The sequence below is a fragment of the Mus caroli genome, unplaced genomic scaffold, assembly GCF_978045245.1.
Source record: "Mus caroli unplaced genomic scaffold, Mus_caroli_1 scaffold_4, whole genome shotgun sequence".
NCBI lineage: Eukaryota > Metazoa > Chordata > Mammalia > Rodentia > Muridae > Mus > Mus caroli.
In genome coordinates, this window is record NW_028227259.1 from 143,277,493 (window position 1) to 143,301,768 (window position 24,276).

General features: G+C 51.6%; 1 protein-coding gene across 1 annotated transcript in view; it reads left to right on the plus strand.

The window, feature by feature from the left end:
* Nucleotides 1-5,386: 5,386 nt before the first annotated feature.
* Fam20c (FAM20C golgi associated secretory pathway kinase) overlaps nucleotides 5,387-24,276 on the plus strand; it is a 55,017-nt gene continuing 36,127 nt past the window's right edge. The window contains exons 1-3 of the mRNA XM_021163523.3: nucleotides 5,387-7,090; nucleotides 8,671-8,849; nucleotides 18,574-18,652. Coding sequence (XP_021019182.1) covers nucleotides 6,501-7,090; nucleotides 8,671-8,849; nucleotides 18,574-18,652 — 848 coding nt within the window. The 5' untranslated portion in view covers nucleotides 5,387-6,500. The remainder of the gene's footprint in view (nucleotides 7,091-8,670; nucleotides 8,850-18,573; nucleotides 18,653-24,276) is intronic.

The window sequence follows — 24,276 nt, forward strand, 5'->3', positions numbered from 1 at the left end:
ACAGCTGAGCCATTTCTCCAGCTTTGGCCTATACTTTTCTAACCAACCCCACTACTGTTCTCTTTGCCTTTGTGTTCTGTCTGTTCTGTGTAAAGCCAGCCCTCCTTCATTTGGGCATATTTTACTGCTTTCTTCTACATTCTCAGACTGAAAACTCAGTCCATTCATTTCAAGTCATTATCACTTCTAATAAACGAAGCCTTCCCCCTGGCTTTCCTCCGAGTCCCTCCGCAGCAGCTTCTTACAGATTTTAATAGGTTCTGCTGCTGTCTGTGTGCATTTTTAAGTAGGCTGTAATTTCCCTTTTGGGTTCTTTTATCGCCTAAAAATTGTGTTTTTATTTGTGATACCAATTTCCAGGTGGAAATATTTCTAAAGCTCAACGCTATCACAATGCCTGCCATGGGTTCTGAGAATCACATGAACGCACCAAGAGAGTCTGCTAGGTATGTATGTACACCTATGCAGCACATGCCAGCCCAAACAGATACCTGTGCACCTGCTCAGGGCGTATGCGGTAGGCATGTGTGTGCTGCAGAGGCCCCAGGCGGGTGCACACATGCCAGGAGAATCTGCAGTGCACACATAGATAATGCACAATGTACCTTCCAGATGCATGTCTGCACAGCTCAATGAGTAAAAGGGACTATGCCAGCCCTTTGGAATTCCTTGACATTTTTATTATGGTCCAAAGACAGCCGGCTTTAATAACTACTTCCTGAATGACGGAGGGGGTGGGGATAAACCCTGTATTTAAAGCATACAAAATGTCTAAAATGAAGTCAAGCTTCTTAATTGTTATATTTGTGTGATTCTGGGTTGTTATTGATGGCGTTTTCCTGAGCCAAGTTACCCTGGGCGCCTCAGTAGCTCAAACTGTTCTGGAACCTCCTCCTGCCTCCACCTCCCCAGTGCTGCCACCAAGCCAGTGTCCTCTTTGGCTTCTGTATTTGTTCCTTTCACTTAAAACAAAGGAGTCTTGTTTTTCAGAATCCTCAGACTGAAGCTGAGGAAGGATGTCTCAGATGCTGACCAATGGACGAGTCAATGGCCTTGCATGCCCAACCTGAGAGCTGCCGTGCCCAAATCCTCCTCCCCTGGTCCCTCAGACTCAGCCTAGAGGACTCAGATCCCTTTGAGGTCTTCCTCCCTCACTCTCAAGGACGTTGGCTAGATTTTCAGGGTACATCTGATACCAGGGCCTGTTTCCCCAATAGTTGTGTGACTGATGGGCAAGGAAACCTCAATAAACACCAGAGTCCTGTGAGTGGAGGGCTGTCTGCCCCAATGGGCCATGCTCTATTGCTGGCTGGGCAGCTCCAAGGCCGACCAGGGTAGAGGAGAGTCCAGGAGACAGGACAGCTCTCAGATTATGCTTCTTAAGGAGTCCTGGGCCTATCTGGACTGTCCTCTACTGTTTGATAGGAATGTTTGGCATTCCACAACTTATTGGTCTCAGTGGGCTTTGGAGAACCTGGGGTCCCTCTGCACATGGACAGTACATCCAACACACCCAGGTCAGTCAGCCCCAGCCCACTATACACTGAAAGTTTGTTCCCTGCCCAAACTTCCCTTTGCTATGGTGCCATCCCTGCCCAGATAACCACTGCCTGGATTGTTTTTTTCAGCCATGTCCATCATTTTAAGCATCCATACACACCCAGCTTCTTTCTTTGTCACAGAGAGGCAGATGTTCACTGGGCCTGGGTCTTTGTGTAACCTTTATTCACCTGCAAGCAGCATTGTTACTAAGGTCAACAGTGAACCTCTAGGCAGGCCAGCCAGGGGTTTATAGCTCTCCAAGATTTCAGCTGCACATAGCATCTCCTCTGACTCCAAGAGTTCCAAGAGCAATGGGCAACTGAGGGCAGAAGTTGAGAGACTGCTTGTCAGCTCACTGATCTCAGCTGTCCCCTGGGAAAGAGCCCTCTAGAGCCCAGCTCTGATCTTGTATATAGTCCGTCTCTCCCCACAGGGCTTTGCTCTCAGTTCACTGGACTCCCCCAAAGTGCTTGCTCCCCTTTCACAATCCTTCTGGGGTCCTTGCTGACCCTGAGCCCGCCCTCCCCACTGCTCTGTGCTCAGCTACCTTCCTGAGTGCAGAAGGCAAGTATTGACTCAGGCAACCCAGGTCTTCCAAGGCAGATCTCCTTGACTTAAGTTGGTGGACAGATGGGTGATAGAGAGAAGTGTTCATTAAAAAGTGTCCAGAGGATTCTGTGAGTTCCTGCGTGAAGTTCAAAGCCTCACAATTCCTCAACCACCTAGCAACTGGAAATATGTGCTACCAGCATCTCCTGACTCCACCCCACTTCTCTGCTTTCTCTTATATGCAGAAGTCAGGATAAGATGGCAAATATAGCTATAGGACACAAGAATGTACCCACACCTAACTGTAGGGGTCCAGGATATATGCTCCAGTATGTCTGCAGGGAGATGCCCTTATATGAGTACAGGGCATGAAGATATGACTGCATGAGATTAGAATAAGCCTCAACTGTGGCTCTTTGGCAAATCGGTTATTTTGTGCTGCCTTGATATACAACAGGATCATGGAAAGCTCTGGAAACAAGAGGAGTCCCCTTCAGTGGGAGGAGATTTCTATGGACCAAGAAAACACTCTCTCTCTCTCTCTCTCTCTCTCTCTCTCTTCCCTCTCCCCCCTCTCTCTTCCCTCTCCCTCTCCCTCTCCCTTCTTCTTGCTCTACCTAGAAAAAAAACCAAGAGTCCCTCAGTAAAGGCTGGCAGGTTCAACTTTGCATGCTGCCCTGATTGGTCTCCCCACACTCACACTCGGTCTTGTTTGGGGAATAATAATACTTCATTCTCTGGGCTCTGCTCCCCTCTTTCCTTTGTCCCTCTGTCCTTCAGCTGCTCAGGTTGACCTGATGTGCTTCTTGACTTCCTGGAGATGCACTGGGCTCTGGAATTTCTTACTTGGAGTTCTTTTAGCTGTATTCCCAACATAGTCCCATCCCTCCTGGCCTAGCCCAGTTCTGAAGTCTCTAGTTTTTCCTCTACTGCTTTAGTTCCTGGGACCAAACCTGCCTTTGGCAAGTGGAAATCCCCAGTCCATTCCTGGTTCCAGCTCTATCTGTGCCTACAGGTGTGGTGACTCAGTCCTTGGGCTCTGGTGACCCCCTATGTTCACACTATAAACTCTTCCCCTTTCTGGAACCCTCTCTACGCCTCTGTGGCCAAACTACTAACAACAGCTAGGAACTTGGCCCCATTCTGGTTCTGTCACCTACCCTCTCACAGCTTGCCTTGCTGGAGACACTATTTGGGAGTTATCTGTGGGGCCTCCCAAGGGAGTACCCCAAAACTGTCACTGCTTCCATCTCACCCCCAGTCCCTCACTCAAATTCCTCACTCAGTCCTAGCTCTGTTGGCCTTCTTGCTCTGGTGTGCCTTTGCACAGCAGTCATTGTATAGGCACCAGATGCAGCCTGTCAAAGGGATACTAATGCTCTAGTTGGCATTAAGTGTACTGTCTCAAGGGCTTCCCTGGCCAACCTGATAAAGTAGCAGGCTTCTCTCACAGCTATACCATCCTGCTGGTAAGCCTGAACACATGACACGTTTCCCAATGGCTTACTGGAGCTCCAGCTTGGCAGCAAAAAAAAAAAAAAAAAAAAAAAAAAAAAAAAAAAAAAAATGCTCCAGAGCTGTCCCCTGGGTTCTGACAGGTGCTGTATGCCAACATCAGGGTCCTCTTCAGGCAAGTGAGGTAAGGTATCTGCCCAGACAGCCATAAGGTAGAGAGGCCTAGTGAGGCTCAGTTCTTGTGTGTGTGTGTGGGGGGGGGGATCAGCTTTTATATGTATCTGTGTGTCATCTGTGTGTGTACTTGTGTCTGTACATCTGTGTGAGTATGTCTATGCACACCTGTATGTCCATGTCACCATTTTTGACTTGTATGTCACCTCTGTGTGTATGTGTGTACCTGTGTTTGTCTCTGTGTCTGAGTCAATATGTCTATGTGCCTCTGTGTGTTTGTATATCTGCGTCACCATTTTCCCTCTTGTTTCCCCATGCCTGTCATCTGTATGTGTCTCTGTGTTAATTCCTCCTCAGCTCAAAGTACTTGGGGCACAGAGTGTGCCCCGCCTTCCTCTGAAGGAGAACTATACCTTCAGAAACCTTTTCTGCATGAATCACCTTGGCCTTCTTGGGGCCTCTGGGTGGAGCTATGAGAGCAGAGCCTCCTCTGAGACCCTCTGTGAAGTGCCTGCGTCCTGGGGCAGAAGGGCGGAAAGAAACAAAAGAGAATTATGTCAGCAGACAGCAACAGGTGCTGTTGCAAAAAAAAACAAAAAAACAAAACAAAACAAAACAAAAAACAGCAGGCAGGTCCACTGCATTTACACTGGCTACAGCATCCTGCTTCCTTAGGGTAGGAGCCAGAGAGCCAGGAATTCCCCTAAGAAGCCACACAGCTGTGATGAACGGACTGTCCAGGACACCAGGAGACAATGGGAAGCCCCACAAAATGATGCTCCCAGGAGCAGGTAACTCTACCCTGATGGCATTCGTCTCTCTCCAGAGGTCCCAGGTTGTGGGTGCTTCCGTCCTACTCCCACCTCAGGCCCACCATCTCCACACACAAACTCATTGTCTGTGTGAGTGGGAGGGCTGGATGAATGCAGAATGCCTCAGTTTTCTTGATGTAAGCCATACCTTCTTGGGGAGTGCATCTCTATTAAGACCCCACCCACTGCACTCTTGGGTTTCCACTATGCTGCCCAACACAGGCTCCTGTTACAGGAGTGTGGAACTCCACCCTCTCTTCCTTTCTAAAGGCCTAGGAGGCACCTTTGCTGACCAGCTAGCTGGCTGCGACTCTCTTCGTCCCTAACAAGCAGCTAGTGGGTGTCTACTGAACGTCAACTAACACAGACTTGTCGCTGAATCTTCAAGAAGAATATGAGCTGTGCACTTGATTCATAGAGAACTCGAGCTGAGTGCATTCCAGGGCTGGGGAGCACAGCCAAGAAAGCACGACAAAGAGGGGCTCCGTAGAGCACAGACTCCGCCCCTCAGTCCCTTACACAGCACTTGGCTTGGGCTGCTGTGGAAATCTGCAGGTGCTTGAAGCCCTGAGGTCTGCTCAGCTTGTGGATCTGTGGCTGACCCTCTCACGCTTACCTTCCCAGAATTTTAGCAGAAATTCCCATAGATTCCTACTTCCTACTAGGGGTTGGGGATCCAGAAGCCCCGTGGCCACAGATGAAGCCACGTGGTGAAAGCAGATCTCTTTTTAGTGTGCACCCCGATTTAGCATCCCAGAGGGCAGGCAGCGAGACGCGCCCCGCCCACCGCCCGCGCATCCGCGCCACTCAGCCAGGCTCCGCGCGGCGCCGCCAGGGTTAAGGCGCAGGCGTGTCCCCTGGGGTGGGGTGGGCCCGGCAGCCTTGCCGAGCTTCTGGCGTCCCATCGGATCGGGGGCCCAACGCGCTCCTCCGCCGTTCTCTCCGCCTCGTGGCAACGTCGTCCCTTCGTCCTCCACCTAGCGGGCTGCGGGTACCCGAGGTGCCAGGACACCGCCCGGAGAGGAGCTCGTCCGGCCGCGCAGACGCCCCGCGGGCTCCGGGGAGGGACTTGGCCTGTTTTCTGGCCTCCACTCGCCGGGGAGGAGCTGTGCAGCTGCAGCTGGCGGCGCGCGGAGCTTCGGGGACGCAGGCTACCAGGCCGAGAGCCGCGCGCACAGGGCCGAAGCCATCGCTGCCTGCGGGTTCCCACCCGGGCCTCTCTGGCTCCCGGCTCAGCGCGGAGGAGGCGCGGCGACACCGCGGGGCGCGGCCAAGGGGGAGGAGAGAGGGGAGCGCGGGCTAGCGCCGGGCCGGCCGGGCCTCGCGGGGCCACGGCTCCGCCAATCTGCGGGCGCTGACGCGGGGGGCGGCTCCGGCGCGCTCGGATATCAGCGGGCCGGGCGCGGGGCGCCTGGAGCTAGGCGGTGCGGGCGCTGCGCTCCGGGTCGGCCTGCTGCACCTGCCAGATCGTCGCCTCTCCCTGCGCGCCCCCTCGCGCTCCCCTTCTCGCCTCTGTCTCTCCAGCCCGGTCTCCCAGCCTCAGTCTGACAGCGCAGAGGAGCCGCTTTGTCGCCTGCCCAGGACCCGGCATGGCCCAGCGGGAGCACCGCGCTCTGGATCGGATCTGTCGCGCCCTGGACGGGATGAACAGCCGCGCCTTCTGCTTACACGCCCGCTGAGTGTGGTCGCCGTCCCGGAGACCCTCGTCCGCCCCTGCGTTCCCTGTCACCACTGCCACCCGCTCCACCGACGAGGGCCGCTGGCCGCCCCCCGAAATGGCCTGGAGAGCCGGTGCTTTGGTGGCGGTTGTCCTCCACGACGTCCAAGTCTGGGGACAGCCCCCGAGCTGCTAGCTGCTAGTACACTAAATGGACCTTGACCCGCGGGTCGTTGCGGGCTTGGTGCCAAGCTGAGGGGCACCGGTGGAGCGCGCGTCCCGAAACCCCCAGCCCGCTGGCCTGCGCGGCCATGAAGATGATACTGGTGCGCAGGTTTCGCGTGCTCATCCTGGTAGTATTCCTACTGGCTTGCGCTTTGCACATTGCTGTTGACCTGCTACCCAAGCTGGACCGACGCGCCACGCGATCCTCCGGGGAGCCCGGTTGCTCCTGCGCTCAGCCGGCAGCAGAGGCAGCTGGTCCAGGCTGGGCCCAGGCAAGGAGCAGACCGGGGGAGTCCGCCGGTGGCGACGCAGGCTGGCCCAACAAACACACACTGCGCATCCTGCAAGACTTCAGCTCAGATCCAGCCTCTAACCTAACCTCCCACTCCTTGGAGAAGCTGCCTTCTGCAGTAGAGCCGGTGGATCACGCTCCTCGGGGTCAGGAGCCCCGTTCCCCGCCACCCCGTGACCCAGCGCATCGGCCGCTGCTTCGAGACCCGGGGCCCCGACCGCGGGTACCGCCCCCTGGCCCCAGCGGGGACGGATCGCTCTTAGCCAAGTTGTTTGAGCACCCTTTCTACCAGGGGGCTGTGCCTCCTCTGACAGAGGACGACGTCCTGTTTAATGTGAACAGCGACATCAGGTTTAACCCCAAGGCAGCAGAGAATCCTGACTGGTGAGCAGAGAAGAGGAGGTTGGGGTGGGGCTAGCGCGTCCGACCCTTCGGGAATAAAGACACCCCACTAGAAAGCTATTTCACACGCCAAGCATTTTGTGTACCTTTGGGGAACCCTCAGAAGAGGCTGGTAGGGATCCCTGGTGGGCGGGGCAGATGTGCCTCTTGCCTTTGTCTTCACAATGATTCTAGGGAGAACTGGCTGATGGGGTTTGGGAAGCTCCCAGTGCCCTGGTGTGGGAAGCTGGCGGCCCACCAGAAGCCAGGAGAGCCCAGTGCTCCACCTACAAGGAAGCATGCTGGCCAGCCCTGGCGATGGCTGAGGAAGCAGATGAATGAATATGTTGGAGAGCCAGCCAGGGAGAGTGGGAGCAGCCTTCCCCTGGGAGGGGTTGGGCTTCTGGCTCTGAGAGCGATGGGGTGAGCTGTTCAGGGTGGACGTCTCCAGAAGGCCTGAATGTACCTAATAAGTCTTTTAAATGCAGTCACGGGGACAAAAGCGGCTGAGGAGTGCTGTTGGCAGTGTGGAGGCCTTCCTTTGTGGCCACCCTGCCTGGAGGAAGGTAAACCATCCTGGAGTTATCTTCCAAGCTTTGTGGCCACCCCCACCCCCACAGCTGCACAGATCCAAATAAGCCCAGCAGAGTGAAATATTAACCACCAGCTGGCTAGAGCAAATAACCTGCAAAGGTCCCCGGGCAGCAGAGAGAGAGTCACCGGTCCAAAACAACCTCAGAAATCCTTTCTCTCCCTGGAATAGGACCAGGCCCTGTGCCTTGTGCCTGCCCATGCGAGCTGTTTGGTTCCTTCTGGACTTCGCTGGCCAGAAACCATCAAGCAAAGGCCGATGAAAGAGTGGAGAGGGTGTGGCGTCTCGGAGGAGAGCCCTCCTTTTGATTCTAGTGTAGACAGGCTGGAGTTGAAGGATCCTCACCTGTCAGTGAAGCAGAGCTAAAGCAGTCCCTCTTCCCCTCCAGCCTAGCAGACTCCCAGAGGGTCTGTTCTTCATTCAAACAAGCTCATGGCCAGAGGAAGCAGAGCTAGAGTGATTGGCTCCATCATCCTGTCCTCCCCACCTTATGGCTGCACTCGTTAAAATCAGATTTAGGCCTGTGCATCATTCCTGCCCCTGTTCTTTGGAACAAAGGCAGAAAACTGGGGAGGTTTCTGGCTGACTGGGTGTGCCTGTGCCTTCCAGGCCTTCTGGTCGCAAGAAAAACTGACAGTCCCTTCTCACACACTCCCAGCTGACATCACTGTTGTGGGGGCACTTTTGGTGACCCCAGGACAGAGGTGTTGGGATAGCGCTGACACTCTGGGTCTAGGCTAGTGGTAGTTAGATTTGTCTGTGGCGTCTCTAGAGGGTAAATAGGAATTATAGGCCTTAAGGTATGTTATTAGGTGGTGGATTCGCAGCCGGGGAAGAAAGTGCAGACATGGCAGTGTAAAAGCAGCTTTTAGCGAACCTGTACTTTGAACTCAAAGTCCCAAGCCCTGACCCTCAGGACCAGCACCCCATATTCTTTGGCCTCTTGCCTCTTTTTCTACACTTGACCGTAGCCTGCCTTGGTTTCTTGCAGGCCGCATGAAGGTGCTGAAGGCGCAGAATTCTTGCCCACTGGAGAGGCAGCTGTGAACCTCTATCCCAACTGGCTCAAATTCCACATTGGCATCAACCGGTATGAGCTGTACTCCAGACACAACCCAGCCATCGATGCCTTACTGCAGGACCTCGGCTCTCAGAAGATCACCAGCGTCGGTAGGTAGCCACCTGCTTGTCCTTGGTGTAAGAGTACCTTGGTGTGGATACACCAGGACTGTGTGAAGTTAGCCTCCTTCCTATGCAGGGAGCCACACTTTCTGGGGTGTTTGGGTGGCTGCCTTGATGATTCCATGAACCAGATGGATGCCTCAAGGCTCATCACTATGAAACCTCCGCCCTACTAATGCAGGGTATGCTGGCATGTGAGTGCCACCACTTTGACCCCTGGTAGGGTACAAGCAGACACGTAGGCCCTCCCTCTCATGTTAAAGAACACCCTGATGACCCATAGTAGCTGCAGCACCTCCTTCTATTACCTATGCATGGGCCACCCTTGTAACTCCCGCGGGGGGGGGGGCTAGATTGCATAGCTTAGCCAGGGCCTGAGGCTCCAAACCTGTTCCCTTCGGAGCTCAGCAAGGATTCAAAGATCATACCTGGGAAGGGAAGGACAAAGTTGGAGCCTGGGTATTCCACATGAAGCAGTTCAAAAGGAATGTCTCCAGGACTTTATGATCTACTAAGACAAGAAACGATTTTTTAAAAAAAAATCCAGTTTTTCAATTTCACGAGAACACTACATCAGGAGCAGCTTCTGAGCAGGTTTTAGGCTGTTATCCGCTTGTGAGTGATGGAGAGGTGGCATAGGGCAGGCTGAGGGCTGGGGCTGTGCAATGGTGGCCCTGGTGTGCTCAGCTGCACGTGCTTGGAGAGCCTGCCATGTGTCTTGGAAGCAGATCTGCTAACAGGCTCCCTCCAGTTACAGGCTTTGGTCCAATTGCTGACACGGAGCAGTTAGAAGCTGCCTGCTTGCAGCACCTACCGCTTTAGTGGTGTCTGGGGCTCCACTGTATACGGAGCTCTCGCCTGGTAAAAAATGAATAAAATAAATAAATAAACCTGGACCCACAGCTTCCTCCAGGGCTTGGCAAGTTCACCTGGTAAAAAAAAAAAAGAGCAAGTTAGTGAAAAAAGAGCAAGTTAGTGGTCTTCCACCCTCCTTCCTCCTGCCAGAGAGTGCACCCTCACCTGACCTGTGGAGTCCAGAGGTTTCAGGCTAAGTGAGGCATAGTCCTTGCTAGCACAGGTACTTTGTTATAAAGGAACCACAACGCGTGCCCCTTTCTTTCTCTTTGGAGCAGAGTCTGAATGTTAAAGAACTATCTAAGCTAGATGTGAAGGTGAAACTTGTCATCCAGCTATTCGGGAGGCTGAGACAGGAAGATGGAAAGTCCAAAGCCAGTCGGAATAACTAACAAGATCCTTTCTTAAAATCAAAACTGAAAAAAGAACTGAGAATTGAGCTTAAGAGTAGAATCCCCCAGTGAGGGGCTGGGGGTATGTCTCAGTGGTAGAGCCCCTGCCTAGAATCCCCCAGGGAGGGGCTGGGGGCGTGGCTCAGTGGTAGAGCCCCTGCCTAGAATCCCCCAGGGAGGGGCTGGGGGCGTGGCTCAGTGGTAGAGCCCCTGCCTAGAATCCCCCAGGGAGGGGCTGGGGGCTTGGCTCAGTGGTAGAGCCCCTGCTTAGAATCCCCCAGGGAGGGGCTGGGGGGCGTGGCTCAGTGGTAGAGCCCCTGCCTAAAATCCCCCAGGGAGGGGCTGGGGGCGTGGCTCAGTGGTAGAGCCCCTGCCTAGAATCCCCCAAGGAGGGGCTGGGGCGTGGCTCAGTGGTAGAGCCCCTGCTTAGAATCCCCCAGGGAGGGGCTGGGGGGCGTGGCCCAGTGGTAGAGCCCCTGCCTAGAATCCCCCAGGGAGGGGCTGGGGGCGTGGCTCAGTGGTAGAGCCCCTGCCTAGAATCCCCTAGGGAGGGGCTGGGGGCGTGGCTCAGTGGTAGAGCTTCTGCCTAGAATTTTCTAATGAGGGACTAGAGCATGGCTTAGCAGGAGAGCAATTTCCTAGCTAGTAGAAGGCCAGCTCTCAGGGGTACTGCCGCCTCTGTGGCTAAAGCAACCTAGGAATAAAGATCTACTACAGTGACCTTGAAGAGGGTGACATGCGTAGATATGTGCAGACAGCCTAGGATGCTCGAGTGCTGTGTTATCCCCACAGCTGGTCAGCCCCCTGTGGGTGCTGGCTTGATTTATTGTTTTCTACTCTCACTCATGCCCGGTCTATTTCAAGAGCTCAGAAATCAGAGAAAACTGGAATTCCAGGGCCTTAACTCAAGGATCTCTGTATCTCTTCATGTGCTTAACCTTAAGTCCCCGGCTCCCAAGACATGCTTAGATCTGATTTACTCTGGAGACATAACAGTGCTTGCATGCCTGACCTCTTAGTGGGATGAACAGCACTCTTGCTGATGGGGGAGCCATCTAGACTCTGACTGGGCCTTGGTCTGGTGGGGCATCCTGGAGTCAGCCACTGTTCTTCTGGACTAAGGGATAATTGAGTAGATCCAGACCCATCATGGGCATGCTGAGTCCTTCACTCTGCAGGTGCCCCATAGCTCAATAGTTTGATGTAATAGATTGGTGGAGAGTGCCATTACCCAGGCAGACAAAAGACCTTGTCACTGCCACCTGAGCCTGAGGCTCACACCAAGCTACCAAGCAGCAAAACCTGATCCAACCTCAACGTGTCTAGGGTTGAAACATGAGTTTGAGATCCTTGTAAAGAGGTGGCTTTCTCCCAAGGTGAAGTTGTTCGAGCTTCGTGGCCAGGAGTGTTGGGTGCAAGGTTCCGACCCCCTAGCTCTGGGTAGTCCTACCAGCAAAGTGTGCATCACCAGAATGTTTTCTTTCTGAATCTGGACTCTGACACCCCATGTGGAAAAGACTTCAGTGTGTAAATATGAGTGGGTGGCAAGAGCAGAACTGTCCACAGCTCCCACCTGATGCATCTTCCTGTGGCAACCACATTTCAAGGCATACTGAGCCTCTTCACCCAGGGACCTGCAATCAGATAGGCACCCACATCTTCCCAGACCCGCACAATTTATACCTGAAGAAGTGGGCCAGGCCTAGGCATCTTGCTCTGTAGGGAGTATCCTGAATTGTCTGGCCATGGCCGCAGTGTAATACCCTGGAGAATGCACACTCTCCTGGAGGCTGCCTGTTGGAGGCAACTCCCTGCTGCCATGGCAACCTGACTCATCCTGACCTACCCCAGAGGTCATTGTGGGTATAAAGATCAAGCCAAAGTCTTAAGTGGACACCTGACTCCCTGAGACATAGCCTCTCCTGGGTGTTCATCTTAACATAGCCCCAGGTGACAACCCCAGGGACAGGATCTGCTTCTGCCCAGGTGCTGCTGTGACCCAAAGCAAAGTGAAACAGATCTTTCAAAGGCTAGAGCAGCCTTCCAGCTTCCTCCCCACAACTAGGGAAACTGAGGCTCCACAGAAGGAAGATTTGCTCATGGGTAGCATCCCCTTGCTCCTGGCTCAGGGTTCCCTCTGGCTCACCAGTGACAACTTCGTTTTTATATTTTTCATTTTGTGTGTGTATGCATGCATATGTGAGCATGTCTGAGTATGTGTGCTGGTTGTGCTTGTTAACATCTGTGCACATGTGTGTCTAGGTGTGTGTGTGTGTGTGTGTGTGTGTGTGCAGGGGCACATGCACACACATGCCCATTGTCTGGAGGTCTGAAGTTGGCATTCCATGCTCCTGTTGTTTTACCATCTTTACTTGGCGAGGCAGGATCACTCACTGAATCTGGACCTTTCCAGCTCTAAGTAGCCTAGTTAGCCAGCTTGCTCCAGGGATTCCCTGACTGCCTCATTAAGGCTGTGACTACAGGCAGCCACCACATCTGCACAGCCTTTTACTCGGGTCCTGGGGTTGCAAACTCTGGTCTGTATGCTTGCACAGCAAGCATATTATCCACTGAGCCATCTCCCCCGCCCCAGGAGGAATAACTTTCATCTTCAGGTTATTCATCTCACTATGAAATATGGAGCCGGGAAATACGGTTGTGATGGAAAGGATGCCAGAGGGATTCCATGCCCTCTTGGAATGGTTCCATTAAGTCTCGCCTGTTTAGAACCTCTTGCTCCTTTTTGTGAGGCTCTGTGTGGCCCACAGCGCAGCTGGCCAAGGCCAATAGAGATTTATTTATAGCTAGGCTCCAGGCTGCCTGGTAACTGACCACTGCTGCCTTTAAAGAAAGAGACTCTACACACATCCACCTCTGCTCAGCTGGAAGCCAGGCCCGCCACACCTTTGGCTGGGACCCGTGATAATCAAATCACTATCCATGTACAGTTATGGATGCAAACGCTCGACACTTGAAATTGCATGGCAAAGAGGGAAGTGGAGGGTCCTGACAGCTCTGGCCTAAGCAGCAATCTCTAAGGTGGCTCCATCTAGGTCAGATCAAGGCCCCACAAATACAAGAACAAAGCAGAACAAAAGAAAACGATTCCACAGGACTGACATCCTTGTCACTAATTAATCTGCCCTGCCGAAGGGAAAGAGAGGGTGGAGATGGGATCTGGGAGAATTGTCTGTGAGCTTCAAGAAACAAAAGGCCCAGGACTGGGGCATCCCGGGAGATTCTGCCTATGAATTGGGGTGGGGAGGGGAGATCCCATCCCTGTCTGACAAGACAGAGATGTAGCTCTCACAAGGCAGTGCCAGACACAATAGAGTCACAGGGCCTTGCCTCTGACTCAGGGCATGAAGTGTGTTTGGGGGAATGGATTGACTGTCAGTCACAGACCCCAGTGGTTGAGCGACCTCCTGACATAACAGGGGTTCCAAGGTCAGGTTCACCAGGGAGGCATTAAAGCTATCCTCTACCCAATGCCATAGGATGGAAGATCAAGAGCAAAGGTGGGGGTGTCCACCTGGCTGCCCCACTTCTCACCTCTCCCCCATTTTCTCCTTGTGAAGTGGTTGAGCCAAGCCCCCACTCCCTTGGCTCTCTGCAAGCCAGAGCCAGCTCCATCAGGGTATTTCTGGTGTTTCTTATGACTGCCACTCTCAAAATAAAAGCGAGCTGCCTGGCAGACAGGATGACATAGTAACACCAGGCTGGAGGCCACTGGGGCAGAAGAAGCTGCACCACGTGTGTCTGGTCTGAGCCAGTAACAGGTTTGAAGCCTGAAGGCCTCACAACAGGCCAGGAGCTTGAAGACATGGCTGCAGCCTCTGTCAACCCCTGCTCTCTCAGCTTGTCCAGCCTCTTGTGTCAGGACTGGTTCCTGCAATGCCGGCCTCAGGGACTCTGTCTCTGGCCACCAGGTAAATGTGGCTCATGTGGCCCATACCCATTTTCTCAAGTCCAGGATTGGCAGGTAGAAGGGGACTCTGTAAATGCCCAGTATCTGAGCCATAGACAGTCTTTCTCTCCTGATCAGGGATATGTGAGACAGGCCTGGAATAGCCGAATGGCAAATTCTCTGGATGTGAGCCTTCCCTGGGGAGGCCTTCACTTACAGTGCAAACACCTGCCACCATTAATCTTCTAAAACAGTCTCCCCAATGTCCCTTAAAAGGCAGCTCAGGGTATGTGGGAAAATAGTCTAACTCCTGCTTGACTGACCCCAAACAGAATCCCTAATTCCCTCTCCCAGATGAGACAACCAAGGCCAAGCTCAGCAGCGGTAAGGGTCCCCAAGGGCCAGCAAGCAACATCTCAGGTGTGGCCCACCAGTCTTGATTGGATTGTTTGGAGATGGATTCTTCTGTATCCCAGGTGACTTCAAACTTGCTGGGGAGTCCAGGAGGACGTTGAACTCCTGATATTCCTGCCTTCTCCTCCCCAGTGCTCAGGATAGAACCCAGGGAGTGCTAGGCAGGCACTCTACCAATTAAACTATATGCATGACCCCCAATAGATCTTTTTAAAAGAAAATCAAATTAGTTTGTTTGAGATGTGGTCTCCGTCCACTGGAAACCACAGAAGTCCCTGTTAGGAAATGCCCTAACTGGAGCTTGTGCCTCAGTTTCTCACATGACCACCTCTCTGCTCTAGTAGGGAGCAGGAGCTTTCCTCTAGACATGATCCCTCCTTCTGTCACCGTGAGGAAAGGCTGTGCTCTATACTGGCCCTGCCACCTCTTGGCTCCTCCACCCTGATCACCCATTTATGACCCATATCCTTAGTGCCCAGTGGGGATAGCCTAGTACCCAAGCTGGTGGGTGTTCAGGTCTGTTGCCCGCCTAGACAGACCCCCTGAGCCTTTGCTGTAACATAAGCAAGCAGTCTGTGTCAGATCTATGGGGTCTGGGTTCAGAGCAGAAAACCCCTAATCAGCTTCAGACAGCTTGTAGGGGTAAGGGTGAGCCAAGTCATGAAAGAACCTTAAAACTTGTGCCTTTGGCACCTCAGAGTTCTGTGTGCTAGAGTTTCTGGTTGCCTCCTTGGGGGAGCTGATCCCATACCATGTCAGAGGTACAGGGATGCAGATTGAACCCCTTAGAAAAAGACTAAGTTGGGATATAGCCTGGTGGATAGAGTACTGGCCAGCATGAACAACGCCCTAGGTTCAATACGCAGCACTACACAAACTGTAATCTTAGCATTGAGGATATAGGGGCAGGAAGGTCAGGAGTTCAAGGTCACCCTCAGCTATATAGCAGGTTTGAAGCCAGCTTCAGTTACATGAGAGCCTATTCAAAGCAAGAAAAGCAGGGCGCAGTGGAAGGGTGGGGACAGACCAAACTGACCAGATTAACGCAATATTTTGCAATTTGAAAGCCAGGATTACAAACCTGGAAAAAGAGCCCAGCTCAGGAAGGAACCATTAAACCCAGCAAGCCTCTATTATTAAACGGAAATGGGACACGCACGGAGACTTAACGGTGCCACAAGCTCTTTATCACTTCCTTCTTTCTCACCTTACCAGAAATGCAGTGAAATGTTCATTGTGCAAATTTAGAAAGCACAGATAAGGAAAAACAGAAAATTAAAATCCCCCGCCAGTCTCCCAAGGGAGAGGAGCAGGCTTGCTGCCAGTCTATGTATCAGGACTGAAAAAGAAAAAAATCCACATGTCCCTGTCTTTAGGGGGAAATGAGGTTCCTGGAGTGTGAATGTTTCATAAGCTGCTTGCTTAATAGTCAAACCCTAAGCACTTTGCTGTGTCACTCAGGAGGAAGGCTGAGTGGTCGTCACACACCTTGTGGGGTCACCACCAACCACCTGCCCTTAATGCTGTGGTTGCATCCTGAGTTTGAAGGAGAACATGTAATATGTGAGGGCCTGAGGAGGGCACAACAATCTCGTACGGGCCACTCTGGTTGGGTGGATCCTAAAGTCAGTCTTAAGCCCTGGACGCAACCTGTCATACACAGCAAGCAGCCAAGTTAGTGTTTGGCCAAGGTCTAGGCTTCAGGAATGTCCCTCGCTAATCCCAACAGGGGAACTGTCGCCACTGTCTAGGTGAGTCAGGCCATTGCTTTTCTTTGAACCTGATCCTCTCCACAACCTGGTGAAAGAGGATTATGTGACTTTCAGGGGGGCGGGGGCTGTGAAAAAAATACCTACTACCCCTATAGAGAGCATCAGTGACAGGTCTAGGCTAGCTTAGTGACCCAATGAATGTGTTTGGGTTACTTTCTAGAGCATGAATACCGCAAAGGCAGCTGTACTTCAGGAAAGGCCACCCCCACATGAATAAGACTCATGAAAGCTGCATCCCTAGAGCCCCCTGCTTGACCTGCAAGCAGTTTGTCTACGAGTTCTCTTTGCCCCATCAACTATCACTGCTTATATAAACTAGGAGGAGGGGACTTGTGATTCTTGGAAGTTTCAGGAACTTCCTAAGCCTTGTAAGTTTTACTTACTTGCTAAATCTTAATGAGCCTCCCACCAGGAGTAATCTTATTGGGTGGTTGGTTGGTTGGTTGGTTGGTCTCTGTATTTTTGATACAGGGTCTTACTGTGTAGCCTTGACTGTCCTGGAACTCACTATGTAAACCAGGCTGGCCTTGAACTCATAGAGAGCCACCTGCCTCTGCCTCAGCCTTCCAAGTGTTGGGATTAAAGGCATGTGCAACCATACCAGGGGGAAATGTTTTAATTTGGAGGAAATATCTACACAAGGATAAACCAGCACCCACGGTTCCATTTCACAGAAGGGAAAACCGAGGTTAAAAAGGCAAAAATCTTTCCGGGATGCCCAGCCTGGGGAATCTAAGCAGACTTCAGTGTGAACATCAGACTGGACCACCTCTGATTTTCTTCCACTGAACATTTTGTGTGTGTATTTGTTTGTTTGCTTATTTGTTTGAGGCAAGGTCTTATTATATAGCCCTGGCTAGCCTGCAACTTATTATGCTAACTAGGCTGGCCTGGAACCTACAAATATCCACTTGCCTCCACCTCCCAAGTACTCAGATTAAAGATGTGCTCCACCGGGCCGGGCGTGGTGGCGCACGCCTTTAATCCCAGCACTCGGGAGGCAGAGGCAGGCAAATTTCTGAGTTGGAGGCCAGCCTGGTCTACAAAGTGAGTTCAGGACAGCCAGGACTACACAGAGAAACCCTGTCTCGAAAAACCAAAAGAGAAAAAAAAAAAAAAAAAAAAAGATGTGCTTCACCAAACATTCCAACCTACTGTTCTGTGGTATTTAACACTGCCTCTTCTCTCTCTCTCTCTCTCTCTCTCTCTCTCTCTCTCTCTCTCTCTCTCTCTCTCTCACACACACACACACACACACACATACACACACACACACACACACACACACACACACCTGTGAGTCCTCTGCCAGTCCTGTTACGCTTGGGAACCAAATGGTGAGAGCATGTCCCATCACCACCCATTGTCTTCAGCCTCATTTGAGGGATTCTAGAGACACCCAGATAGCCTTTCCATCCCTTGTTTACCATAGATATAGGCAGGCTCTACACACAACAAGCAAGCTACCATGTGTATGGGTTTGGCCACGTTTGTGCTAAGTGATAGCCCTTTCATGTCCCTGTGCCTTGAACAGCCTGGGAGCCCTTCGTAAGGCTAGACCTTGAACAGGAAAGCCCCTGATGGTTTTCCTTCCATCTCCTGCATCAGCAAAAAGGAAATCCAAGGCTGGGGGGGAAGAAAATTCATTTTTCAAATCTATAGGATTCTTGATCTGGTGAGATCCCAGAACAACGTTCGATTTGGAACTCTCTGAAGCTTTCATACCCCTTCATGTCCTGATGATATTGATGCTTCTGACCTTGGGGCTCTTCAGAGTGACTACTCAGACCTTCACCAAATCCTAATTTGCCTCTGCCTAGGAACACAGTAGTGTGTGTGTGTGTGTGTGTGTGAGTGTGTGTGTTTGTGTAGGTATGTATGTGTGTAGGTGTGTGATTGTGATGGTGTGTTTAAGTGGGGGATGTTTATATAAGCATGGGGGTGAGGCGGTGTGGGGTGTATCTGTGACTGTAAAGGTGTTTGTGGGGTACAAGGAGCGAGTGGGTGTATTGGTGGAGTATGTGCGTGTGTAAAGGTATGCGTGTGCATGTGCGTGTGTGTGTGTGTGTGTGTGTGTGTGTGACTGCACTCCTGCACTGGCAGGCAGTTGCCATCCCCTGGGCCTTTTGTGGGCTCACACTATGGAGTTGGCTCAGACCCTACTGCTGCATCAGGAGGGGCCCCAGGCAGCTGGGGTGTATCATTGCCAAATGCCCTAACTGCTCAGACACAATCGGGGTCCCCTAGCCACATGAAGAAGACCTAGCTGACTGGCAGCTAGAGCCTTGATCCAGCTCTGCTGCCCAGGAATAGTCAGGGACCCGAGGCAGCCACTGAGTCACCCTGTGTTTGTTCTTCCCTCCCTCCTGCAGCCATGAAGTCAGGGGGCACGCAGCTGAAGCTCATCATGACCTTCCAGAATTACGGGCAGGCGCTATTCAAACCCATGAAGTAAGTGCCTGATCCTAGGCTGGACATACAGGCATCAGGCCGGGTGGGGAAGGCAACATTTACCTGGGTGTGAACTGTGCTGATGGTTACGTGAGTACCCAATCTGTCTGCACCCTCCGTGTCTCTCCCCAGCCTGCCACCACCATTACATACCTGGGGATGGTTCTCCATCTTGTTCTGTGAGGAAGAATGCTTGCATTTAACAAGGGGCTGACAATGAGGACATGCAAGAGACCCCTGGACAGGAGACTACATTTTCTAAAAGCTCAGAGGCTATGGGGAACTCCACAGGGGGCTGTTGTCGCCGTCCAGGGCCCTGCAGATGATACGGCCTGTTTCTCACTTAGCCTGCTGTCCAGTCCACATACTAAGGGAACTGTGGGGAACCTGTGAGCTAAAAATCTTCATCCTAGGGAACTGGAGAGATGGTTTAATCAGTAGAGCATGAGACCCAAGTTGGATCTATAGTGCCTATGTAAAACCCAGGCAGGGTATTGCATGCCTGTCATCCAGTGCTGGGGTGACAGAGATACTCACTGGCCAGTCAGTCTAACTGAATTGGTGAGCTTCAAGTTCAGTGATAGACCCTGACTCAAAAACTAGGTGGAGAGTATGCATGTACGCACACACACCTTCATCCTTACACAAGGTGGTCCTAGAGTGGGCTTTCTACCCCACAGCCTGTCACAGAAGAGGTAGAATCTTATCACCACAGCCAACGTGGGTGTAGCACTTGATCACCCAGAACCCTCAGGAGTTGCTAGAGCATACATATCTTTTTGTTTGTTTGTTTGTTTTTTGAGACAGGGTTTCTCTGTATAGCCCTGGCTGTCCTGGAACTCACTCTGTAGATCAGGCTGGCCTCGAACTCAGAAATCCACCTGCCTCTGCCTCCCAAGTGCTAGGATTAAAGGCGTGTGCCACCATGCCCGGCTGTAGGCTGGCCTCCTTAAGTGTGTATGTGCATGCATGCGTGTGTGCATGTGTGGCCCAAGGTTTTGCATTTTTGTGGCAAACCAACCACGCTCTTTAAAGCATGGTTTGCAGAAACAAAGGTCAAGGAAAACATGCAAGTCTTGGGAGTGAGGCTGCAGTGCAGCAGGCTGCACAGTGTGGATCCCCAGGGACAGCCCAGCTGTGTGCTGGCTGACCAGATTTCAGCTCTCTGCCCTGATTTTTTTTTCTACAAATCCAGCTTTCCTTGTTTAATCCTCAATTTAAAAAAATAAAAATGCCAATCAGAAAGCAGGGAAAGCACTTTGCTGTTCCTGCTTGTCCTGTGTCCCTAGGCAGACCGGGATGGGTTCAGGAGGAGAAAGTCGGAGGACCTGGGTTCCCAGGGAGGACAATCAGCCGGTTCACGTGCAGGAACCCAGCCCTGAGCACCACCCGCTTCCACAGAGAAAGGAAAGCCTGGCCATAGGGCTTAAACCAGGAGACCACGTGGCCCATGCCACTGCCTGTAGGGTGGAGTGGCCACTGGTACCTTGTGACTACATGGCTAGTGGCTTCTTTCCTTCATGTATGAAAGTATGTCCCACAAGCATCTGCCCCTGTGCAGGGAGCTTGGCATGAGAAGAGCCTTGAGCTAAGTGGTGATGTTCACCACTTAGGAGTAGTGTACACATTCAGTCTAGCGTTGGATGTCCCTGGCCCTTAGGAGCAGCGCGAAAGGTCCCCCACATAACCTGTAACGTGTGTGGCCATCCCAGGATGTCCTAGAGGGCCAGATGCCTGGGAGGAGGACATAGCTTCATGTGGTTTCTCCAGGAGGAACAGAAGCTCACTGTATCCCAGGCTGGCCTCACACTCATAGCAATCCTCTTACCTCAGGCCTGTCAGAGTGCTGCCATTACAGATGTGGACGTCCACATGTTGCTTAAAGGAGGCATTCTTCCTCCCCATCTCTCCCTTCCTCCCTCCTGCCTCCTTCCTTTCTCCTTACCTCTCTCACTCTCCTTTCTTGGGTAAAGAGTTTCATGAGCCCACCCTGGCCTCAAACATGATCTGTAGCTGAGGATAATCCTGAACGTCTGCTTCTCCTGTCTCCTCATCCATAGTTTCCGGGACTTCAGGCAGCTGCCACCACACCCTATTTATGCAGTACTGAAGATGGAAGGAACCCAGGGTGTTATGCACACTAAGCAAGCACTTTACAAACGTAGCCACATTCTCAGCTCCTGAAGCAGGCTATTTTAAGGCCTCTGTTTTTTTCAAGGACAGTTCCTTGAGAACCTGCCTGTATAACAGCCAGGGCCAGGCCAGGTGACAAATGGATCAGAACAGCCTGATGCTGGCCAGGATCTGGGGACAGTAAATGAAAATGACAGCATATACATCCCCTTTTCAGCCGAGTTCCAAGGGCATGGGATCTGGGAGGTGAGTTTGGGCTTCTTGTCTGAGAAGTGTATCTTCAAGTTTGACAGAAATGTACAGACACATCCAGAGCTGTCCAGATCTTCAGGACAGCAAGTCCTGGGGATCCAGATGGCCGCATCCGTGGAAATGGGGACACTTCTGGGTTCTGGCTCTTGCCTCATCTCTGTGTGAGTGACTGGAGAGGAAGGTATGTCCAGCTGTGGACAGCTGTAACCATGGTCATTGCCAGGCACTTGAACAGCCTGTGTCCGATGGGCTCTGAGAGAAGAGTCGGGCTCAGCACTCAGGGTGTTTGTGTTTTGTTCCATTCCTGCAATGGAGTGTAAAAACAGGCTGCTTGTAACTACAACAAACAGGGAACCTGAAGTGCTGAGGGGCTGTGTGGAATCTATATGTGAGCCCTATAATGAGGTCTCCCCCACCGGGTGGGCACAGCCATGTGCCTGAATGCTCACATAAAAGACTGAGTTTGCTGCTACCCATTGTGTCCTTGCCCCTCAGGCTGTGGAATGATATAGACGTGGTTCTGGTCAATGGCCTTAAAAAGTCAACACCCATGATAGGCACTGTGGAGACAGCTCAGTCAGTAAGGTGCTTGCTGCACGAGTAAAGACCTAAGTTGGATCTCTAGAACCCATGTAAAAGATTCAGGTGTGGTGGTGTATGCTTGAAATCCCAGCAGTGGGTGCTGAAGCCAGGGGGGGGTACCCAGAACCCGCTGTCACTCAGTCTTCGTAGTTATGTAGTTTAGTAGGCACTGAAAGACACATACCCGGCAAGCACAGTGGATCATGGATGAGGTCCCAGGACTTTGGAAGCTGAAGCAGGAGGATTGCCATGATCTGGGATACAGAGTGAGTCTTTGTTGGAGGAGGGGGAAGAAAAGAGAAGGAGAGAGGAGGAGGAAGAAGGAAGCGAAGGAGGAAGGGAGGGACAAGCAGGAGGTAGGTGGAGGAGGAGGAGGAGGGAAGAGGGAGGAGGAACAGCCAGCCAGCAGTGCAGCCCATGAGCTCTTGCAGGGGAGGGAGGGCTTCTGCTTTAAAGCAGTGGGTTCTCAACCTTCCTAACGCTGCAACCCTTTAAGACAGCTTATGTTATGGTGACCCAACCATACAATTTCCATCGCTACTTCACCACTGTAATTTTGCTATTATTATAGATCGAATGTAAATATCTGTTTTCTGATGGTCTTAGGCGAACCCTATTAAAGGGTTATTGGACCCTCTCAAAGGGGTCGTGACTCACCGGTTGAGAACCTCTGCTTTACGGTATTTACTTTTTTTGCTAGTAGAAAATGTGACTTTCCTGATACGAAATGCACACCCTGCCTTCCCACCCGCTCAGTTAAGTCCCATAGCTTCTGATACTGACTGCCTTGGGTATTCGTCACCGATAGCTTTCATTGTTGTAAGAGGAAACTCCTTAAAATCTAGCTGACTCTCCCCACCCCTCCCCCCAGCACCCGACAACCACTAATCTCCTGTCTCGCTGTGTGGATTTGCTTATTCTGGGTTTTCATGGGGCTGGGATCCTGCCGTGTATGGTGCTTTGTGTCTGGTTTACAGCGATGTCATCCTTCCAGAGTTCATCCATGCCAGAGCATGCAGCAATGCCTCCTTTCCTTTTTATTGATGAGTAATATTCCATTGTATGGCTGGATCACGCCCTGTTTATCCATCCAACTGCTGACGGGCACGGTCTGTAATGAATAGGTCTGCTTGATCCTTTCCATGTGGTTGTATGGACATGTTTGGGCTGTTCATGTGTGTGTGGATGCATGTGTGTTTCAAGAAGACTTTCCCTGCCTGGGGAGAAGTAAACTGTATATACCCCACTCTGACAATAAAGAAAAGTAAAATTTTACCAGAGTTTATTTATTACTGGGGAACCAGTAAGTTTATTGAGCTTGCAGAGCATGGGTGTGGAAAACCATGGCTGTCACGCCTGAAAGCCTTCACCCAGCATGGATGATGGCTTATCTATAGCTGCACAGATGGAGCCCCCCACCACCATCACTTAACCTCCCCCAACACTATAGACTAGATGTTCTTAACCTCTGGACCATTATACCTTTGAGGGTCACATATCAGATAGCCTATATATCAGATATTTACATTACAATTCAAAACAGCGGCAGAATTACAGTTGTGGTGTGGCAATGGTATAATTTTATAGTTGGGGTCACCACAACAAGACCCCAACATTAAAGGGTCGTAGAATTGGTAATGTTGAGACCCACTGTTACAGACTCTAACAGACACCTCATGGGTCCCAGTTGCCACATGCAATTAGGGAAGAATTTGTATAAAATGTCTGTGAGGAGTAGTTGAAATCTCCATGGTGGTCCTATAACCTCCCAAACTCACTTCTGCTTATAACGGTCTCTTGCAGCTGACAGAGCTGATCCAGTGAAAATGGCATTTGTTTTACTCAGTCGACCCCATTCTATAACAACATGTATGGTGCATATTCATAGGCCAGAGGACAACCTTGAGTGTTGTCTTCAGAAACACATCAGCCTCCTTTGAGACAGGGTCTCTCGCTGACCTAGAACTTACCAAGTACGTTGAGAGGGCTGGCCAGAAAGCCCAAGAGATCTGTTTGTCTCCACCTCTCTAGCACAGGGATTATCATCATGGGTCATCACACCTGACATTTTCAAATGGGTTCTGGTCACCAGACTCGGTCTTCATGCTTGTAAGGCACTTACTTTATCAACTTGGCCATCCCCGTGTTTTGGGTCTTTAAGACATGGGCCTTGGAAGGCTGCTGGATCTCTCAACACTCTCATTTGTTTATATTTTGTTTCCATGGTAGCTGTGCCATTTTTTTATCCCACCTGCACAGCCCAGGGTACCAGCTTCCCCAGTCCTTAACAGCACATTCTGGTATCTTTCTTTGATGATGGTTGACCTCATGGATATGAGGCAGGGCTTCACAGTGGCGTGTGTGTGTGTGTGTGTGTGTGTGTGTGTGTGTGTGTGTGTGTTGTGTGTGCTGTGTGTGTGTGTGTGCTGTGTGTGTGTATCTTCTCTGGAGTTGCCACAATTGGCTGGTTATTTGTCTCTGTTATCAGAGGGTTAAATGACTCTTATTACATAGATGGTAACTAATGAGGTATAGGATATGAACTTTGAAAGTGTATAGTTTATTCCATTTGTTATTTGTGCTTTTGGTGGACTATTTAAACTTTAATATAAAAAAATGTGTGTCTCTGTTAGGGAAACCACAAGGCCTCACTGGAA